The sequence below is a fragment of the Pseudophryne corroboree genome, chromosome 6 (genome assembly GCF_028390025.1).
Source record: "Pseudophryne corroboree isolate aPseCor3 chromosome 6, aPseCor3.hap2, whole genome shotgun sequence".
NCBI lineage: Eukaryota > Metazoa > Chordata > Amphibia > Anura > Myobatrachidae > Pseudophryne > Pseudophryne corroboree.
In genome coordinates, this window is record NC_086449.1 from 35,001,363 (window position 1) to 35,020,200 (window position 18,838).

Sequence of the window (18,838 nt, forward strand, 5' to 3'; positions counted from 1 at the left end):
CAAGTAGCCAGAAATCTGGGATTTTGTTCAAGAATGGACATACTTTTAAAGCGCCACTCATTTACAAGGCAAAATCAGCTGGATCTCTAGGTTCTTGTACCCTATTGTATTTATCCCCATGGCTTAGTACATAGAACTCTATGTGGAAGTAAGGTGAGGCGCAATGGAGTATGCTGCACTCTATAAGAAACTGTTAATAAAAAAAGAATAACAATAAGCTTCCATTGTTGTTGTTTTTTTGCGGGCTGGCAGACTCACCGGGGGTAATTCAGACCTGATCGCTCGCTAGCGTTTTTTGCACCGCTGCGATCAGATCAGAACTGCGCATGCGTATGCACTGTAATGTGCAGGCGCTTCGCACGGGTACAAAGTGGATCGCCGCTCAGCGATGGGTTTGTGCGAAGAATCCATTCGCACGGGCGTTCGCAAGGAGGTTGACAGGAAGAAGGCCTTTGTGGGTGTCAACTGACCGTTTTCAGGGAGTGGTTGGAAAAATGCAGGCGTGTCCAAGCGTTTGCAGGGCGGGTGTCTGACGTCAATTTCAGTCCCGGACATGCTGATGTGATCGCGGCGCCTGAGTAAGAACTGGGCTACTCAGAAACTGCACAAACTCTTTTCGTACAGCTCGGCTGCATATGCGATCGCACACTTGCACAGCTAAAATACACTCCCCGGTGGGCGGCGACCATGCGAACGCTGGACTGCAAAAAAAACCTAGCGAGCGATCAGGTCTGAATTAGGCCCACTGTGCATACAATTACAACCATATTTGTTTACTATGATACTTTTGGTTTGCATTTATGCCACACAAAATTTTCAGTTCAGTGAGATTTCCTTATTCATTATTGGGGGCCGTGTGAAGTATCCAGATTGCCGCAAATTGCAGCAGTGGATAGTCAAGTACCAGAACAATTTAATGGTGGTCCGGTGCGTGATCAGTAAGACTGCTACAGAAGTAACAGGGATATTTACTGGTGCCCGTCCTGCTGACTGTGTTTGTGTGACCTGAGTTCACACAGCCAAAGGTTGTGCTGTGCAGCTGCGGCGGAGGGATCCCTTTTTGTAACCCCGGATCTCCTTCCCATAAGAATCGGCTCCATCTGAAGATAGCACTGACTCTCGCTAGGAAACTCTGAAAACTTTAATTAGTAACTCCTCTTATTCACCAAATTAACGTCAAATTATATTCATATAACATTAGGGGTCTATTCATGAAGCAGTGAAAAGTGTGGAGAAATGAGCCAGTGGAGAAGTTGCCCATGGCAACCAATCAGCATTGAAGTAACATTTATAATTTGTATACTATACAATTGTACGGAGCAGCTGAGCCAAACTGAGGCAGGGCATGCTGGGACTTGTAGTGTAACAACAGCTGATGAGCCACAGGCTGCCCAGGCTTGTATTATATTAATGATGACATTAGCGGCGGCTGGGGTAGAATCAGTGGGTGGCGTGGCTTTCTGCCTTCAGATGCACAGACCCTCACATTAGCTGAATGGAATCTCGCTGTGGCATGAGGTAGTAAATTGGGCTTCCATGGCAACCAGCCATTTTGCGTCGGATTCAGAATGAGGTCCACAATCTTAACGATTATGACAAAATCAGCAAGTGTGACTGACCACTGGTTGTCCGTGTAAAGTTCTGAAAGATAATTACATTGTTATTATAACAAGAGAGAACAGTTCTTACACTGATCAATGTGAATGTCAGCTCTTATACAGTTGTACTTAGCTGTTAGTTTGGGTTGCGTTACCGGTGTCCGGGATCCTGGCGGTCAGTATCCGGACATCGGGATCCCGACTGCAGAATCCCGAATTCAGGGATGCAGCTGTGTCCAGGTCTGAATGACCCCCTAAGCATCAATAGGGTTGAGGGTACTAAAAGGTAAAAAAGGGCAGACTAGATGGTCCAATTATTTCTCATCTGCCATAAAATTATATGTTCCTATGGTTCCACTAGCCCCCGGCTGGTCAAGCCTAGTGCTGGTATCAAAGAAACTGGAGAGACCCTTTGCACTTTCCCTCATTTTACCTGCTACCAGCCTAGGCACAAGCATTAGAGCTGGCTAAACTTAGAGGGGAGAAGAACTTAATTTACTTTAATTAATACTCCAGTGTGTTCCTTTTTAAGCCGCCACATATTGCGGAACGGTTGCTGAGTTAGCGGCTATCCATGCAATCTATTACAAACTCTATGTGGGTTCCAGTGACTTTCTTGTTGCTGAAAATCACACTACAGTATGTTACATTTCTTCATATGTTTCATAGCCACTAGTTAGTAGGCGCACAATACACATATACTGCTGGAACTTACTACCAAAGCCGTAACTAGACTTTTTGGTGCCCTGTGCCAGAAAGAGAATCGGTGTGTGTCCCGCCCCTTTCATTTTTCCAATAGGGACATAAGACGCATTCCTCGCGGGGAAGGAACATGAGATATGCACATACATTTATAGAACAATGCAAGAAAATGGATTCGGACACAGATCCTCTTTATACCACATTCATGCACTCAAACAGAAAGCTTGCCGCCATTCAGCCATAATACCCCTCATTAAATAACACATTTCAATATACTGCCACACCCAGAACTCAAACCCACAACCTGCTGCATCCCAGCCAAACACCCCACCCACCGAACCACTTGGTCCAGAATAAAACTACGATATTTCTAACTGTATGAAGCTACTGTACCCCGTAAAAAAAACACCCAGCACCATAATTGAGCAGATCCATGCAGTGTGCAGCCACACATCCAATCCCTTGCATCCAATCCCTTGCAGCCGCACACGTCATAGATCTACCCATCCGTAACACAGATTACCCCTTCACAAAGGTAAGATTCAAATGGTTAAAACTCTCTAGCTTGGAATTCTCTAGCTCTATATACAAGGACAGATAGCTCAATGAATAGAGTGTTGGACTTCAATGTCATAGGCATTGGGTTTGAATCCCGGGCACACCAGCATCCCATGATGTAATAAAAGACAGTGCGACTAGACAACAGAGCTATCAAGTCAAGTCCATGAATGCTGTATAGGTATTAGTGGCAGGGCCGTTTCTTGGGGCAGGCGAGCAGTACAACCGCACTGGGCGCCCGCTGCGGCACTAACTATGGCTCCCTGCTTCCCCCTCCTATTTTTCCCTGAGTAACCCACTCGGGGGGCGGAGTTTCATGGAATGACGCGGTTGCGTCGTTATGTCACGACGCAACCCCGTCACTCCGCGAACCCCACCCCAAGCGGAGTACAGAGGGGGATCCAAGTTAGGAAGTGGGAATGGCAGGTGCGAGGAGCGACTGGTGAGGCGGGCAGAAGAGCGGTAATCTCCTCTGTAAGTATTCTCTCTCTCTCTCTCTCTCTCTCTCAATGTGTAAAATGGGGACACCTGCCGTAATGTGTGAAATGGGGACTCTTGCCTGCCGTAGTGTGGGGATTTAATGTATCAAGGGCATTGCGGTGTGCGGCATAATATGGTGCAGGGGGCATTACTGTGTGGGGCTTAATATGGTCGAATTTTTTTTTCCTGTGGTGGTCGTGATCTGTTGGAGCAGGGTCAAAAACTGGTAGTCTTTTCAGGCGAGGCCATGTCCATTTATATGAGGCCACACCCATTTAGATGAGGCCACACACCCTTTTAGGGTGCGCGCGCAAGTTTTTTTTTTTATCTAGGTGTGGGCACATTTTTTTATGTCATGGGGGGGCGCATTTTTAAATCTCGCACTGGGAGCCAAATTGACTAGAAACAGCCCTGATTAGTGGCAAAAGGGGTGGGGTGGTTGGGTAGGAGACAGGGGCGGTCTGGAGATGCTGGGCTTCAAATAAGGGGGAAGCTGCAAGTAAAAGTAATTTGATAATTGACAAATGCTGCCAACAGCTCCATTCCAGCAACTGGAACCCACCCAGCGTTTGTACCTTATCATTGAACTGATTTTTGTCTTCTATAACCGTCATGACCTTTTCTTTATAAATGTAGCCATTTTGATCTACTTTGCTCTGTCTAATTTCCTCCAGTTCCCTTTATTTTCCTCATAGGAACGACAACAGAAAGACGACAGCTGAGAACCCCCCAGGCATGTTAATTAATGTAATTTATTATCCAGGGGGAAATCTGTCTGAGACATGATTAAAAAAAAATGTTCCACAGAGAATTCATCTCCATTTAACCCTACAGTATATAGTGGATATGTAAGTGTAAGATAAAGTGAGCACCCAACTCTATATATAAGATGTGCACTACCACATCCTCAGCCACACGCCTACATAGATCACTCCTTGAAAACACCCTATATACATGTTTTACTTTAATTATACACCATCTAGACAGTATTATTATTTGGTAAGTCTTGCTTTAGAGAGTTGTCTCTTCTTAACCAGTTGGCCTGTATTTGCCAATAGCCATTTATAACCCTGTAGGAATCCATCTTTCTATAGTTTATTATGTCCCTCAGTCCCATGTGCATTCATTTAGAGAAACATGGGGAAAGCTACGCAGTCACTTCTCCCATTCACAGGTCACCACTCCCAATAGAAAACCTTTGAACGGTCATGTTCAAATAGACTTCAGGTCTACTGGCAGCATGGTGGCCAGTGTCTACAGAGCTCTATGTCACCTGGCACACCTCATTCTCTGCTGCGCAGGGCGACCATGCAGATTGGAAATATCCAAGCTTCGGGGGCTCCTGCAGCCCGGGGACGTAACGCTAGGAGCTGTGTTACCGCTTCACTTTACCAGTTCCTATCACCGTACCCACTTCAAAGAGAGACCACCCAGGACCACCTGCTCAACGTAAGTGAGATATCTCCAGGAAAAGTACCTTGTACAAAAAAAATATATATGCTGTTTAACATTTATATAGCTCCAGGACCCTAGGTAGCACATTACTGATTAGATGGTTAATATTATTGTACAATTTGCTTACAGATCCTTATTCAGGGGTCTATTTACTAAGCCTTGGACGGAGGTAAAGTACCAGCAAATCAGCTCCTAACTGTCATTTTTCAAACACAGCCTGTGACATGGCGGTTAGGAGCTGATACTTTACCTCCATTCACTTTATCTCCATCCAAACCCCTATTTCTGTGTTTCCCACAGTGCTTCACACTAAGGGGTCTCTTCATGAAGCAGTAATAAAAGTGGAGACGTGAGCCAGTGGAGAAGTTGCCCATGGCAACCAATCAGCTGCTCTGTATAATTTTATAGTATGCAAACTATAAAAGTTACTTCAATGATGATTGGTTGCCATGGGCAACATCTCCACTGGCTCACTTCTCCACTTTTTTCACTGCTTCATGAATAGACCCCTTAGTGTGAAGCACGGTGAATAATAATAGCACGGTGATAAAGTACCAGCCAACCAGCTCCTGTCATTTTTCAAACAAACGGCTAGATGCATCATCGCTTGGAAAGTGATAAAATGGAGAGTGAAAAAGTGCCAGCCAATCAGCTCCTAACTGACATTTTTCAAACGCAGCCTGTGACATGGCAGGTAGGACCTGATTGGCTGGTACTTTTTCACTCTCCATTTTATCACTTTCGAAGCGATGATGCATCTAGCCCACAGCCTGTGACATGGCAGTAAGGAGCTGATTGGCTGGTACTTTATCTCCGTCAAAGGCTTAGTAAATAGACCCCTCAATCACTTATGTATTAAACAGATTTATGAGGTTTTACACCTTCTCGTTTCCCATGTATTGGCTTGTGTACACTCTGCTGTCATACTTTAGATGTGCTGTTTGGAATAGGACACAGTTCTGCTCAGTTCTCTGCATTGGAGGCAGATGTTCCCAGGGAACGGCTTCTAGAAGTTTCCCCTGACAATGAAAAGAAAAAAAAAACAGCTCTGTCTGATGCGATGAAAAGGAATTTATTACATATAACTTGCAGAGGGGGCATTAAAGTCAGTTAATGAAAGTAATGTAAGGGAAAGGACAGGAGGAGAGAGACATAGAGAGACAGGGGAAAGAAGGGAGGTAGAAATTGAATGTGGGTAAAGAGAGAGAGGGAGTAAAAATGAAAATAGCAGTGCTGGACCCAAGAAGATTACTTACAGTTAGTGATGAGCGGGTTCGGTTCCTCGGAATCCGACCCCCCCCCGAACTTCACCCATTTTCCACGGGTCCGAGGCATACTCGGATACTCCAGTATTGCTCGGTTAACCCGAGCGCGCCCGAACGTCATCATCCCGCTGTCGGATTCTCGCGAGATTCGGATTCTATGTAAGTAGCCGCGCGTCGCCGCCATTTTTCACTCGTGCATTGGAGATGATAGTGAGAGGACGTGGCTGGCGTCCTCTCAGTTTCTGTGTTCAGTGTGCTGCAAATATGTGCTCAGTGTGCTGCAAATATCTGTGCTCAGTGTGCTGCAAATATCTGTGCTCAGTGTGCTGCAAATATCTACGTTCTCTGCCTGAAAAACGCTCCATATCTGTGCTCAGTGTGCTGCAAATATCTGTGCTCAGTGTGCTTTATTGTGGGGACTGGGGACCACCAGTATTATATAGTAGGAGGACAGTGCAGAGTTTTGCTGACCAGTGACCAGTGACCACCAGTATTATACGTTCTCTGCCTGAAAAACGCTCCATATCTGTGCTCAGTGTGCTGCAAATATCTGTGCTCAGTGTGCTTTATTGTGGGGACTGGGGACCACCAGTATTATATAGGAGGAGTACAGTGCAGAGTTTTGCTGACCAGTGACCAGTGACCACCAGTATTATACATTCTCTGCCTGAAAAACGCTCTATATCTGTGCTGCATTGTAGTATAAAGTAGAAGTACAGTGCATAATTTTGCTGACCACCAGTATATAATATATAGCAGTACGGTACAGTAGGCCACTGCTCTACCTACCTCTGTGTCGTCAAGTATACTATCCATCCATACCTGTGGTGCATTTAAGTTGTGCGCAGTATATATATATATAGTAGTAGGACAGTGCATACTTTGCTGACCACCAGTATATAATATATAGCAGTATGGTACAGTAGGCCACTGCTCTACCTAACTCTGTGTCGTCAAGTATACTATCCATCCATACCTGTGGTGCATTTAAGTTGTGCGCAGTATAAATATATAGTAGTAGGACAGTGCATAATTTTGCTGGACCACCAGTATATAATATATAGCAGTACGGTACAGTAGGCCACTGCTCTACCTACCTCTGTGTCGTCAAGTATACTATCCATCCATACCTCTGGTGCATTTAAGGTTTGCGCAGTATATATATATATATATATATATATATATATATATATAGTAGGACAGTGCACAATTTTGCTTACCACCAGTATATAATATATAGCAGTACGGTACAGTAGGCCACTGCTCTACCTACCTCTGTGTCGTCAAGTATACTATCCATCCATACCTGTGGTGCATTTAAGTTGTGCGCAGTATATATATATAGTAGGACAGTGCATAATTTTGCTGACCACCAGTATATAATATATAGCAGTACGGTACAATAGGCCACTGCTCTACCTACCTCTGTGTCTTCAAGTATACTATCCATCCATACCTGTGGTGCATTTAAGTTTTTGTGCGCAGTATATATAGTAGTAGGCCATTGCTATTGATATATTACTGGCATATAATTCAACACATTAAAAAATGGAGAACAAAAATGTGGAGGGTAAAATAGGGAAAGATCAAGATCCACTTCCACCTCGTGCTGAAGCTGCTGCCACTAGTCGTGGCCGAGACGATGAAATGCCATCAACGTCGTCTGCCAAGGCCGATGCCCAATGTCATAGTAGAGAGCATGTAAAATCCAAAAAACAAAAGTTCAGTAAAATGACCCAAAAATCAAAATTAAAAGCGTCTGATGAGAAGCGTAAACTTGCCAATATGCCATATACGACACGGAGTGGCAAGGAACGACTGAGGGCCTGGCCTATGTTCATGGCTAGTGGTTCAGCTTCACATGAGGATGGAAGCACTCATCATCTCGCTAGAAAACTGCAGTGCCACTCCTAGATGGGCCAGGTGTTTGTGTCGGCCACTTGGGTCGCTTAGCTTAGCCATCCAGCGACCTTGGTGCACCTCTTTTTTCTTTGCATCATATGCTGTTTGGGGACTATTTTTTGAAGTGCCATCCTGTCTGACACTGCAGTGCCACTCCTAGATGGGCCAGGTGTTTGTGTCGGCCACTTGGGTCGCTTAGCTTAGCCATCCAGCGACCTTGGTGCACCTCTTTTTTTCTTTGCATCATGTGCTGTTTGGGGACTATTTTTTAAATCTGCCATCCTGTCTGACACTGCAGTGCCACTCCTAGATGGGCCAGGTGTTTGTGTCGGCCACTTGGGTCGCTTAGCTTAGTCACACAGCGACCCCATTGCGCCTCTTTTTTCTTTGCATCATGTGCTGTTTGGGTACAATTTTTTTAATCTGCCATCCTGTCTGACACTGCAGTGCCACTCCTAGATGGGCCAGGTGTTTGTGTCAGCCACTTGGGTCGCTTAGTTTAGTCACACAGCTACCTCATTGCACCTCTTTTTTTCTTTGCATCATGTGCTGTTTGGGGACTATTTTTTTGAAGTGCTATCCTGTCTGACACTGCAGTGCCACTCCTAGATGGGCCAGGTGTTTGTGTCGGCCACTTGGGTCACTTAGCTTAGCCATCCAGCGACCTTGGTGCACCTCTTTTTTTCTTTGCATCATGTGCTGTTTGGGGACTATTTTTTGAAGTGCCATCCTGTCTGACACTGCAGTGCCACTCCTAGATGGAAATGGGGGTGTATCTGCACACACACAATTAACCAGAAATATTTTTTTTCGGAACCAAAGTTCCTCAAGAAACCCCTATGAATTATTGGTAATTACCAATAATCTTGGGGGTGCTACCAACTACAGCTAGAATGAATACCAGCAAAAGAAGAAAAAAAGGGCTGTATTATCGGTGCACACAGGGAGGGGTGGTTTGGTTTCCACCTCTCCATAAAACGTAACTTTTATTATTATTCTCATAAAACAATAGATTGTCTTTATTTAGGCTACAAGTTGAGGCGAAACATAAAGGTTAAAATCATTGACATAGACAAAATATATAGAAGTGCGATGAAAATTAATAGGTGTGAATAAAGATTTAAAAATGTGTGTCGGCGTTCTTTGTTCTAATGTCCACAAACAATTTTGTCATATTTATCCCACGCTAAGCCAGTATTCAATTACTCCTTGATTTATCTCTATTCATATATTTATGGATATTGATCTCACTGTATATTCATTATGAGATTTCTATAGCATAAAGATATGCTTGGAAATGCAGGTTCTGTTTGAAATTATATCCTTGATTCAAAAAGAAAAAAACATTTGTTCATATTAAGTCTTAGATCAAAGCACATGAGTCACTTTTTTCATTTCTAATTATAGTATCAGACACCTTTAACCATTATCTGACAGGTAATAATAACACGGATTACACTGTAAGGTATGGTACTCGTAAGTGTAGTGAGCGTTATTGGGTATATAGTCTATTGTGAGTATATAACACACCTTTTAGAGGACATATATCTTCATTGATTAATTATGTGATAGTGATAATATTCTGGTGCGCACAAATTTGTTGTCTTTAGAGGAGAAGCATCCTCATTTATTCAAGACTAGTGGCACCCTCTCAACGAATCACATATACATTTATACATATGAAGATAATAGATATATTTCAGTTTATCAATTGTGATACCTCATTACAAGGTGTATCATTTAGACTACTGGATTTTGCACACCTTTTAAATATCCAAGGTATGTTTGTTATAGGCAGGATTTCAATTTTTCTGCATGTCCATAGAAACCGTTGGAGATATCATACAGCCTGCATAGATTTCTCATGTGTACATACAACGTCTCATTACTGAGCTGACATTGTTGCCATCTGTTAGCAATTATGGCATCTGTGCATACATTTGCATAATGCTGGAAGTTTAACTATAAATGTATAATAATACACAGTCTGCAGGATAGATATATATATATATATATATATATATATATCTCCTCAGTGAAAATAATGTATTAGGTCCAGTAGTAATAGGTGATATATCTTAGAAGATGCATATCTTTCCAGGTTAGCTATGTGATAGTTGTAGTGATTTAGTGCACACAGTTATTATCCTTAGAGGGGAAGCACCCTCATTTGTTTAGGATTAGTGGCACTTTCTCAACTAATCACATTTAGATTCATGCATATAATAGTAATGAGTATGTTTCAATTTATGTATGATACTGCCTCATTATAAGGTGTATTATTATACCACTGAATCATGCACACTTTTTAAATATCTAAGGTATATTTATTATAGAAGAGATTTTTCAGCGTATTTAAAAGGAACATTAATTCAGGTATTGATTTTATTATTGCTCACTGCTCACATACCACAGCTGCGTGCTTATTGGGTAGTTATACACAATAGTATTAGAACATTAATTATACTTGTCAGTTAAATTCTGTTTGGAATGTAAATCAGCTTGCCTAAACTTCGCCTATATATATATATACAGTGTCTCAGTGTTAAGCTGACATTGTTGCCATCTGTTGGCAATTATGGTGTCTACACATTCATTTAAAAAATGCTGGAGGTTAGAATTGAAACATTTGATGCATCCTTGTAGGGACAGTTATACCACAGGTCTATCACAATGATCACATATTCCTCACATTAACATAACCTGGTCATGTTCTAATACTATTGTGTATAACTACCCAATAAGCACGCAGCTGTGGTATGTGAGCAGTGAGCAATAATAAAATCAATACCTGAATTAATGTTCCTTTTAAATACGCTGAAAAATCTCTTCTATAATAAATATACCTTAGATATTTAAAAAGTGTGCATGATTCAGTGGTATAATAATACACCTTATAACGAGGCAGTATCATACATAAGTTGAAACATACTCATTACTATTATATGCATGAATCTAAATGTGATTTGTTGAGAAAGTGCCACTAATCCTAAACAAATGAGGGTGCTTCCCCTCTAAGGATAATAACTGTGTGCACTAAATCACTACAACTATCACATAGCTAACCTGGAAAGATATGCATCTTCTAAGATATATCACCTATTACTACTGGACCTAATACATTATTTTCACTGAGGAGATAGATATATATATATATATCCTGCAGACTGTGTATTATTATATATTTATAGTTAAACTTCCAGCATTATGTAAATGTATGCACAGATGCCATAATTCCTAACAGATGGCAACAATGTCAGCTCAGTAATGAGACATTGTATGTACACATGAGAAATCTATGCAGGCTGTATGATATCTCCAACGGTTTCTATGGACATGCAGAAAAATTGAAATCCTGCCTATAACAAACATACCTTGGATATTTAAAAGGTGTGCAAAATCCAGTAGTCTAAATGATACACCTTGTAATGAGGTATCACAATTGATAAACTGAAATATATCTATTATCTTCATATGTATAAATGTATATGTGATTCGTTGAGAGGGTGCCACTAGTCTTGAATAAATGAGGATGCTTCTCCTCTAAAGACAACAAATTTGTGCGCACCAGAATATTATCACTATCACATAATTAATCAATGAAGATATATGTCCTCTAAAAGGTGTGTTATATACTCACAATAGACTATATACCCAATAACGCTCACTACACTTATGAGTACCATACCTTACAGTGTAATCCGTGTTATTATTACCTGTCAGATAATGGTTAAAGGTGTCTGATACTATAATTAGAAATGAAAAAAAGTGACTCATGTGCTTTGATCTAAGACTTAATATGAACAAATGTTTTTTCTTTTTGAATCAAGGATATAATATCAAACAGAACCTGCATTTCCAAGCATATCTTTATGCTACAGAAATCTCATAATGAATATACAGTGAGATCAATATCCATAAATATATGAATAGAGATAAATCAAGGAGTAATTGAATACTGGCTTAGCGTGGGATAAATATGACAAAATTGTTTGTGGACATTAGAACAAAGAACGCCGACACACATTTTTAAATCTTTATTCACACTTATTAATTTTCATCGCACTTCTATATGTTTTGTCTATGTCAATGATTTTAACCTTTATGTTTCGCCTCAACTTGTAGTCTAAATAAAGACAATCTATTGTTTTATGAGAATAATAATAAAAGTTAAGTTTTATGGAGCGGTGGAAACCAAACCACCCCTCCCTGTGTGCACCGATAATACAGCCCTTTTTTTTCTTCTTTTGCTGGTATCCACTCCTAGATGGGCCAGGTATTTGTGTCGGCCACTTAGCTTAGTCATCCAGCAACCTCGGTGCAAATTTTAGGACTAAAAATAATATTGTGAGGCGTGAGGTGTTCAGAATAGACTGGAAATGATTGGAAATTATGGTTATTGAGGTTAACAATACTATGGGATCAAAATTACCCCCAAATTTTATGATTTAAGCTGTTTTTGAGTTTTTTTTGTAAAAAAAACACCCGAATATAAAACACACCTGAATCCGACAAAAAAATTTCAGGGAGGTTTTGCCAATACGCGTCCGAATCCAAAACACGGCCGCGGAACCGAATCCAAAACCAAATCACAAAACCCGAAAAATGTCCGGTGCACATCACTACTTACAGTACATATGTTTGTAAATATATCCAGAGGGAGAATGGGGTGGAAGAAAAAGAGACTACAGGGGTGAGAGGAGAGAGAGAAAAAATGGGTGGAGTGGGGAAGAAAGGAAGCATGAATGGGGGTTAGGAAGACATAAAGAGAACAGGGGGGAAAAAGAATGAGGGGTTTGTAAAAGAGAGAGAACATGAGGGAAGAGAGAGAGACAAAAGGGGTAGGGAAGAGAGAGAATGGGTTGGATGAAGAGAGAGAGCAAGAATGGGGGAAGAGACACAGCATGGTAACTGGAGTGAGAGACAGAGAGATAGAATGGGGGGTTTGGGAATAGAGAGAGAATGAGGTGGGGGAAAAGAGAGTGGAACGGGAGAGAGACAGAGGACTTGGGAGTGGGAGAAGAGAGAGTACTGCAGCATGGTTAGTCCAGGTGCAGAGTTACTTGTTCTTTTTGCTTTACTCCCAACTCAGAATCAGTCCCTATACCATATGTGTGATAAGCACCTGAAAACTACAGTGCAGTATTGTGCTATGCTGTTGCCGCAGTTTTTGTGTTAGTGCATTCTTCTCTATGAAAAATGTTGTGTGCACTATTGTGTGTCAGTGTTGTACTGAATGTCCATGACACAGTCGCAACCACGGCATTGGATTTCAGCGCTCGCCATCCAGGGCTCGCTGTAGCGTCATTTCCATGCACTGTTTTACGGTATAGGGGTGTATTCAATGCATGTCGGATCCTTTCCGACGGAAATGATCCGACAATGCAGTATTCAATTTGCGGCCAAATCCGACAGGATTTGCCCATTCTCGACAATGTTAATCCGACTTTTTTTTTAAGTCCGATTGACATTGTCGAAAACGGGGCTAAAGGATGTCAGATTTGGCCGCAAATCCGACAAAACACGTTGATCCGCGGCTAATCCGTCGATCCACATGCTTTCCGACAAGTCGGAATTGCCGACCTGCTGGAAAAATGGCAGGCCCATTGAATAGGTCGAATCACTATATAAAAAAGTCAGAAACTGCCGTCTTTCCGACAAGATGGCAGTTCGGACAAGAATTGAATACACCCCATAGCAGTTCTCATGAGCGGCGCACTGTTCACCCACATTACATATTAGCATGCCACGGCGCAGCTTTGTTTCAAGTATTGTAATGCACCAAGGACGGCTGTATGGAATGTTTTGAGGATAAGTGTATGAGTTGGGAACACATCTATTCCTGTAATAAAACCATACATTACCGTTCAATCATCCCCTCAATATTGTTATTAAAATTATTATTAATGTACTAATCTTATAGATGTGGCTTTACTTTGTCGTAAGTATAGTGAACTTTTTTCTAGTATCATGTTAGGCTGTTACCCTCTTCTGAACATTGCAGCCAGAATTTGACTTTTTTTTAAATAAATATTATCAACAAAAGAAACTCTAAATTAAAGTACTGTTAAGTCTCATATGCACTAGACCAGAAAGTGAAAGATCTTGCTCAGAAGGGCCGATCTGAGCGAGATCTTTCACAATCTCGTCCAGTGTGTACAGTCAATGTCATTAACGATGCGCGCTCCCACGCATCTTTAACGATCCCCTCCATCATCTGATCATGTACAGACGAGGGATGTCCTCATTAACAACAGCCGTCATTCCCCCCGACGCCCCCCGCCATCACTCCCTTCCCCGCCAGCCAGTGCCGTTTCTTGCGGCGGGCGAGCCGTGCAACCGCACGGGGCACCCGCCGCGGCACTTCTTCAGCACTTTGAATCCCCCCTCCCCTCTCCTCCCGAGTGCCCAGCTCGGGGGGCGGGGTTTCGCGGAATGACGCGATTGCGTCGTGACTTCACGACGCAAACGCATCATTCCGCGAAACTCCGCCCCCCGAGCTGGGCACTCGGGAGGAGGGAGAAGGGGGAGCCGCGAAGACGAGGGAGAGGCGGCTGAAGAGCGGGAAGAACCGCTTCAAATGTAAGTCAGTGCCTCTCCCTTTCTCTCCCTCCCTCCCCCCCACCACCACCTGCCATACTGTGTAAAATGGGGACACCTGTCTGCCTGAATGTATAAAATGGGGACACCTGTCTGCCGGAATGTGTAAAATGGGGACACTTGCCTGCCGTAATATGTAAAATGGGGACGCAGTCTGCTGTATTGTGTAAAATGGGGACACTTGCCTGTTGTACTGTGTAAAATGGGGGCACGTGCCTGCCGCAATATGTAAAATGGGGACGCAGTCTGCCGTAATGTGTAAAATGGGGACTCTTGCCTTGCGTATTGTGTAAAATGGGGACACCTGTCTGCCGTAATGTGTAAAATGGGGACTCTTGCCTGCCGCAATGGGTAAAATGGGGGCACTTGCCTGTTGTACTGTGTAAAATGGGAGCACGTGCCTGCCACAATGTGTAAAATGGGGACACTTGCCTGCCGTACTGTGTAAAATGGGGGCACTTGCCTGTTGTACTGTGTAAAATGGGAGCACGTGCCTGCCACAATGTGTAAAATGGGGACACTTTCCTGCCGCAATGTGTAAAATGGGGACACTTGCCTGCCGTACTGTGTAAAATGGGGGCACGTGCCTGCCACAATGTGTAAAATGGGGACACTTTTTCCTGCCGCAATGTGTAAAATGGGGGCACGTGCCTGCCGCAATGTGTAAAATGGGGACACTTGCCTGCCGTGTTGTGTAAAATGGGGTCGCGTGTAAAATGAGGACTTTTTTTTTTATCCTGTGGTGGCCGTGATGATGAGTACAGATGAGGCCACGCCCATCTTAACAAAGCCACGCCCATTTTAACGAGGTCAAGCCCCCTTGCCGGGCGCGCATGCTTTTCCTCTTTATATCTATCGGGGGGCGCATTTTTTCTTATGTGAATGGGGGGGGAGGGGGGGTGCATTTTTAAATCTCGCACTGGGAGCCAAATTGGCTAGAAACGGCCCTGCCGCTAGCACCTGCAAGTGTGTATGGGGATTTATAGTGGATACCAGACCAGAGTCTGTAACGCTGAGGATGCTCTGTCACGAGCAGCCTCAGTGTTACAGAGTCTGGTCTGGTATCCACTATAGCAGCACCATCATGTAATTGGGATTCCCCTGCGATAGCAATACCATGATAGTGTGGAATATGCAACTCTAGTTCTTAAACGTCTGGCTAACCATTACACTAATTGTAAAATATTTTTTTTCCCATTTTGATTAAATAAACTCTTATTTGACGCTTTCCAAATATAAAATAAAATCTACTATGCTTGTTTCCTGACCTGGCAGCAATCCAAAAGGGAAAACAACCTGAATATTACCGTCAAAAATATCCCCCCAACACACCATAAATGATCAAAGTCAAATAATGAAATCTGGGAGCTCCTAGAATCCCCTCCACCAACAGCCAACCACAAGTGGCAACTAAGGTGAAACACTAGTGAGTGGCTAGTGAAGAGTCCTAGATTATGTGCCCTTAATCGGGTGTGGATTATTAGATTTACGCTGAAAAGGTCTACAGTCAATAGGTCTACCACTAATGGTAGATATGCATTAGGGTGACAGGGTCAAAAGGTCGACATGGAAATGGTCGCCACAAAAAAAGGTAGACACATTTTTTTTTTTTGGGGGGGGGGGTGTTTTGTCACCTTTCTGCCACAAACAACCCCATTAGTGTACTCAGTCCCCTCGCATGGCTTGCTTCGCTCACCATGCTTCGAGCAAGTTGCCTCATTCCGCTACCGCTGCGCTCAGCACAGGTAAGTATTCCCAATAATAGTCCACGTGGATGGTAAAGTATGAAAAATTTGAAAAAATTAAAAATAAATAAAAAAACGTGTCTGACCTTTTGATCCTTCTCGACCTTTTATCTGTGTCAACCTGTTGAACTGTCTACCTTTTACATGTCAACCTTTTGATCCTGTCGACCTTTTCACCCTCTCGACCTAATGCATTTCTATCATTAGTGGTAGACCTATTGACTGTAGACCTTTTCAGTGTAGATCTATAGACCGGAAACCCCCTGAGTCATGTACTAACTCACTGAGAAGATCTCTTCAGCACTATTATATTTGGGGTGTTAGGTTCTTCATAATTCTGTTAATACTGTGTATTTATAATGACTCTTTGTTGAGTATACTGAAGTATTATCATTAGTTACTCTGTACTGTACACATCAGTTTCCAGTTTGAGAGTTATCAGCAGCTCCAAGCCCTGAGATTTGCCATGGAGGAGATTAACGAAGATCCTGATATCCTTCCTAATGTAACACTAGGCTTCCAAGCCTATGATTCCTGTGATGTGCTCCACCTGGACTTAGGGAGCTCTTTGCAAGTTCTCACTGGCTCTAATGCAGCCATACCCAACTACCGATGTCTTCCAGACATACCCCTTGCTGCAATCATTGGACCTGCGATCTCCACTCACTCAATTCTTCTGGCTCATATTCTGGGGCTCTACAGATATCCTCAGGTTAGTTGTTTTCAGGGATATGTATTAGACATACAGTAATAATTAAAAAATGCATATTAATTAATTAAAAAAGATTTAGGGTAATAAATTATTAAATAGTAACAAGGCCCCAAGTGATCATTAATTAATAAATGTTAGTTTGAAAAAAAGAAATAAAAAACAAACACAAAAAAGTTTTACAATTATTATAAAGATATCTAATTGTATCATGCTGTATACACTGGCATTTGTCTGTGCGGAAGGGTCATTTACAATCTGGAAGCGATTGATATATTTAGAATATATTTGTGTATTTGAATAAACTTATTTGATCACATAAAAGTATTATTTTTATTTTTAACTTCATGAAATCAAAATTATTTTTTCCCAGAAATCAAATAACACAACATTCTCTCAAATGTGCAATAAAAAACACTTCTAAACCTCTTCTCAACAAATATTTAAGCAACAAATTGTAAATTATTGATTGTAGTCCACTTATATTCAATTAAAGTATTTAAATGATTTTAAAATTAATAAACCTGACGGTGGGAGTTAATCATTGTTGATTATAATAATTCAGACTAACATAATACTAGAGAACCTTCAACATAGTTATGTAATATACTATAAACAATTGTGGCCTCTCTCTAACAGATCAGTCATTACTCAACAAGCCATCTACTCAGTAACCATAGAACGTTTCCATCCTTCTTCAGGACTGTTCCAAGTGATGCCAACCAGTCTCTGGGTCTGGCCAAACTGGTGCTCTATTTTGGATGGACTTGGGTTGGTCTACTGGCTATAGATAATGATTATGGTCAGCAAGGAATCCAGATGGTCAGACAAGAAATAATAAAGGGTGGTGCATGTGTTGCTTTCACTGAGAACATTCTCATAAATCAACCCAATCACAATGCTCCACACATTGTCAAGGTCATCAGAAAGTCAACTGTCAAGGTCATAGTTGTCTTCTCCACGGACATTGAACTGATTCCAATACTATATGAGATGTGGGGGCAGAAAATCACAAACATAACATTTGTTGCCAGTGAAGGGTGGGTGACAACTAGTCTACAGTCCATCAGGGAATTTTCAGAGCTTCTGACTGGCACACTTGGCTTTGCATTCTACAGTGGAACTATTCCAGGATTTAGCAAGTTTCTGAACACAATTCATCCATCTGTGCCCTTGGGAGGAGATTGGACACAAATATTTTGGGAACAAGCTTTTAACTGTAAATTTCCAGGAGAGATAAACTCAACGGGTTTGTCTGATATTAGCAGCAAGGAGTGCTCAGGACAGGAGGATCTAGAGAGCACACAAAACAGTTTTACTGATGTCTCCAGTTTAAGAAACACATACAATGTCTATGCTTCTATCCATGTTTTGGCCCAATCATTAGATGATCTCAATAACTGCAATATGGTGGAAAAATTATTTTCATCTAACCACTGCGCAGATATCTATAATTTCAAGCCCTGGCAGGTAACTCAACACTTGTAACATTGTTATCATTAAGTGCTACTGTGTCTTCTGTATTAAAGGATCTATCCTACATGTACTGTACACAGGGGCACTGGAATGTTTTGAGGTTGGGGGTTAGTAAAAATGACATTGTGGTGCTCCCCCAAACCTCCCCATTACCCCAGTATGGGTGAGCGCTTACCTCCAGGCGACTCCTCCTGTAAAATCAGTTTGCTGCCACAGCCTGCTGTGCCCCATGTCCTCCTAGCCGGCTCTTCACAGATGCATTACTGGGAGGAGGTGGGGATGTACCATCAGGCTCAGCATGGCCACGTCTGCCTCCCAGTAATGCATCAGTGAAGAGCCGGCTAGGAG

The 18,838-nt window shown here is 42.2% G+C and overlaps 1 protein-coding gene across 1 annotated transcript; it reads left to right on the forward strand.

Annotated features, from left to right (window-relative positions):
• Nucleotides 1-778: 778 nt before the first annotated feature.
• LOC134934199 (extracellular calcium-sensing receptor-like) lies at nt 779-18,502 on the forward strand. Its single transcript, XM_063929688.1, has 3 exons — nt 779-927; nt 16,726-17,017; nt 17,654-18,502. The coding sequence occupies exons 1-3, from the start codon at nt 779-781 to the stop codon at nt 18,500-18,502; spliced, it is 1,290 nt and encodes a 429-aa protein (XP_063785758.1).
• Nucleotides 18,503-18,838: the final 336 nt, after the last annotated feature.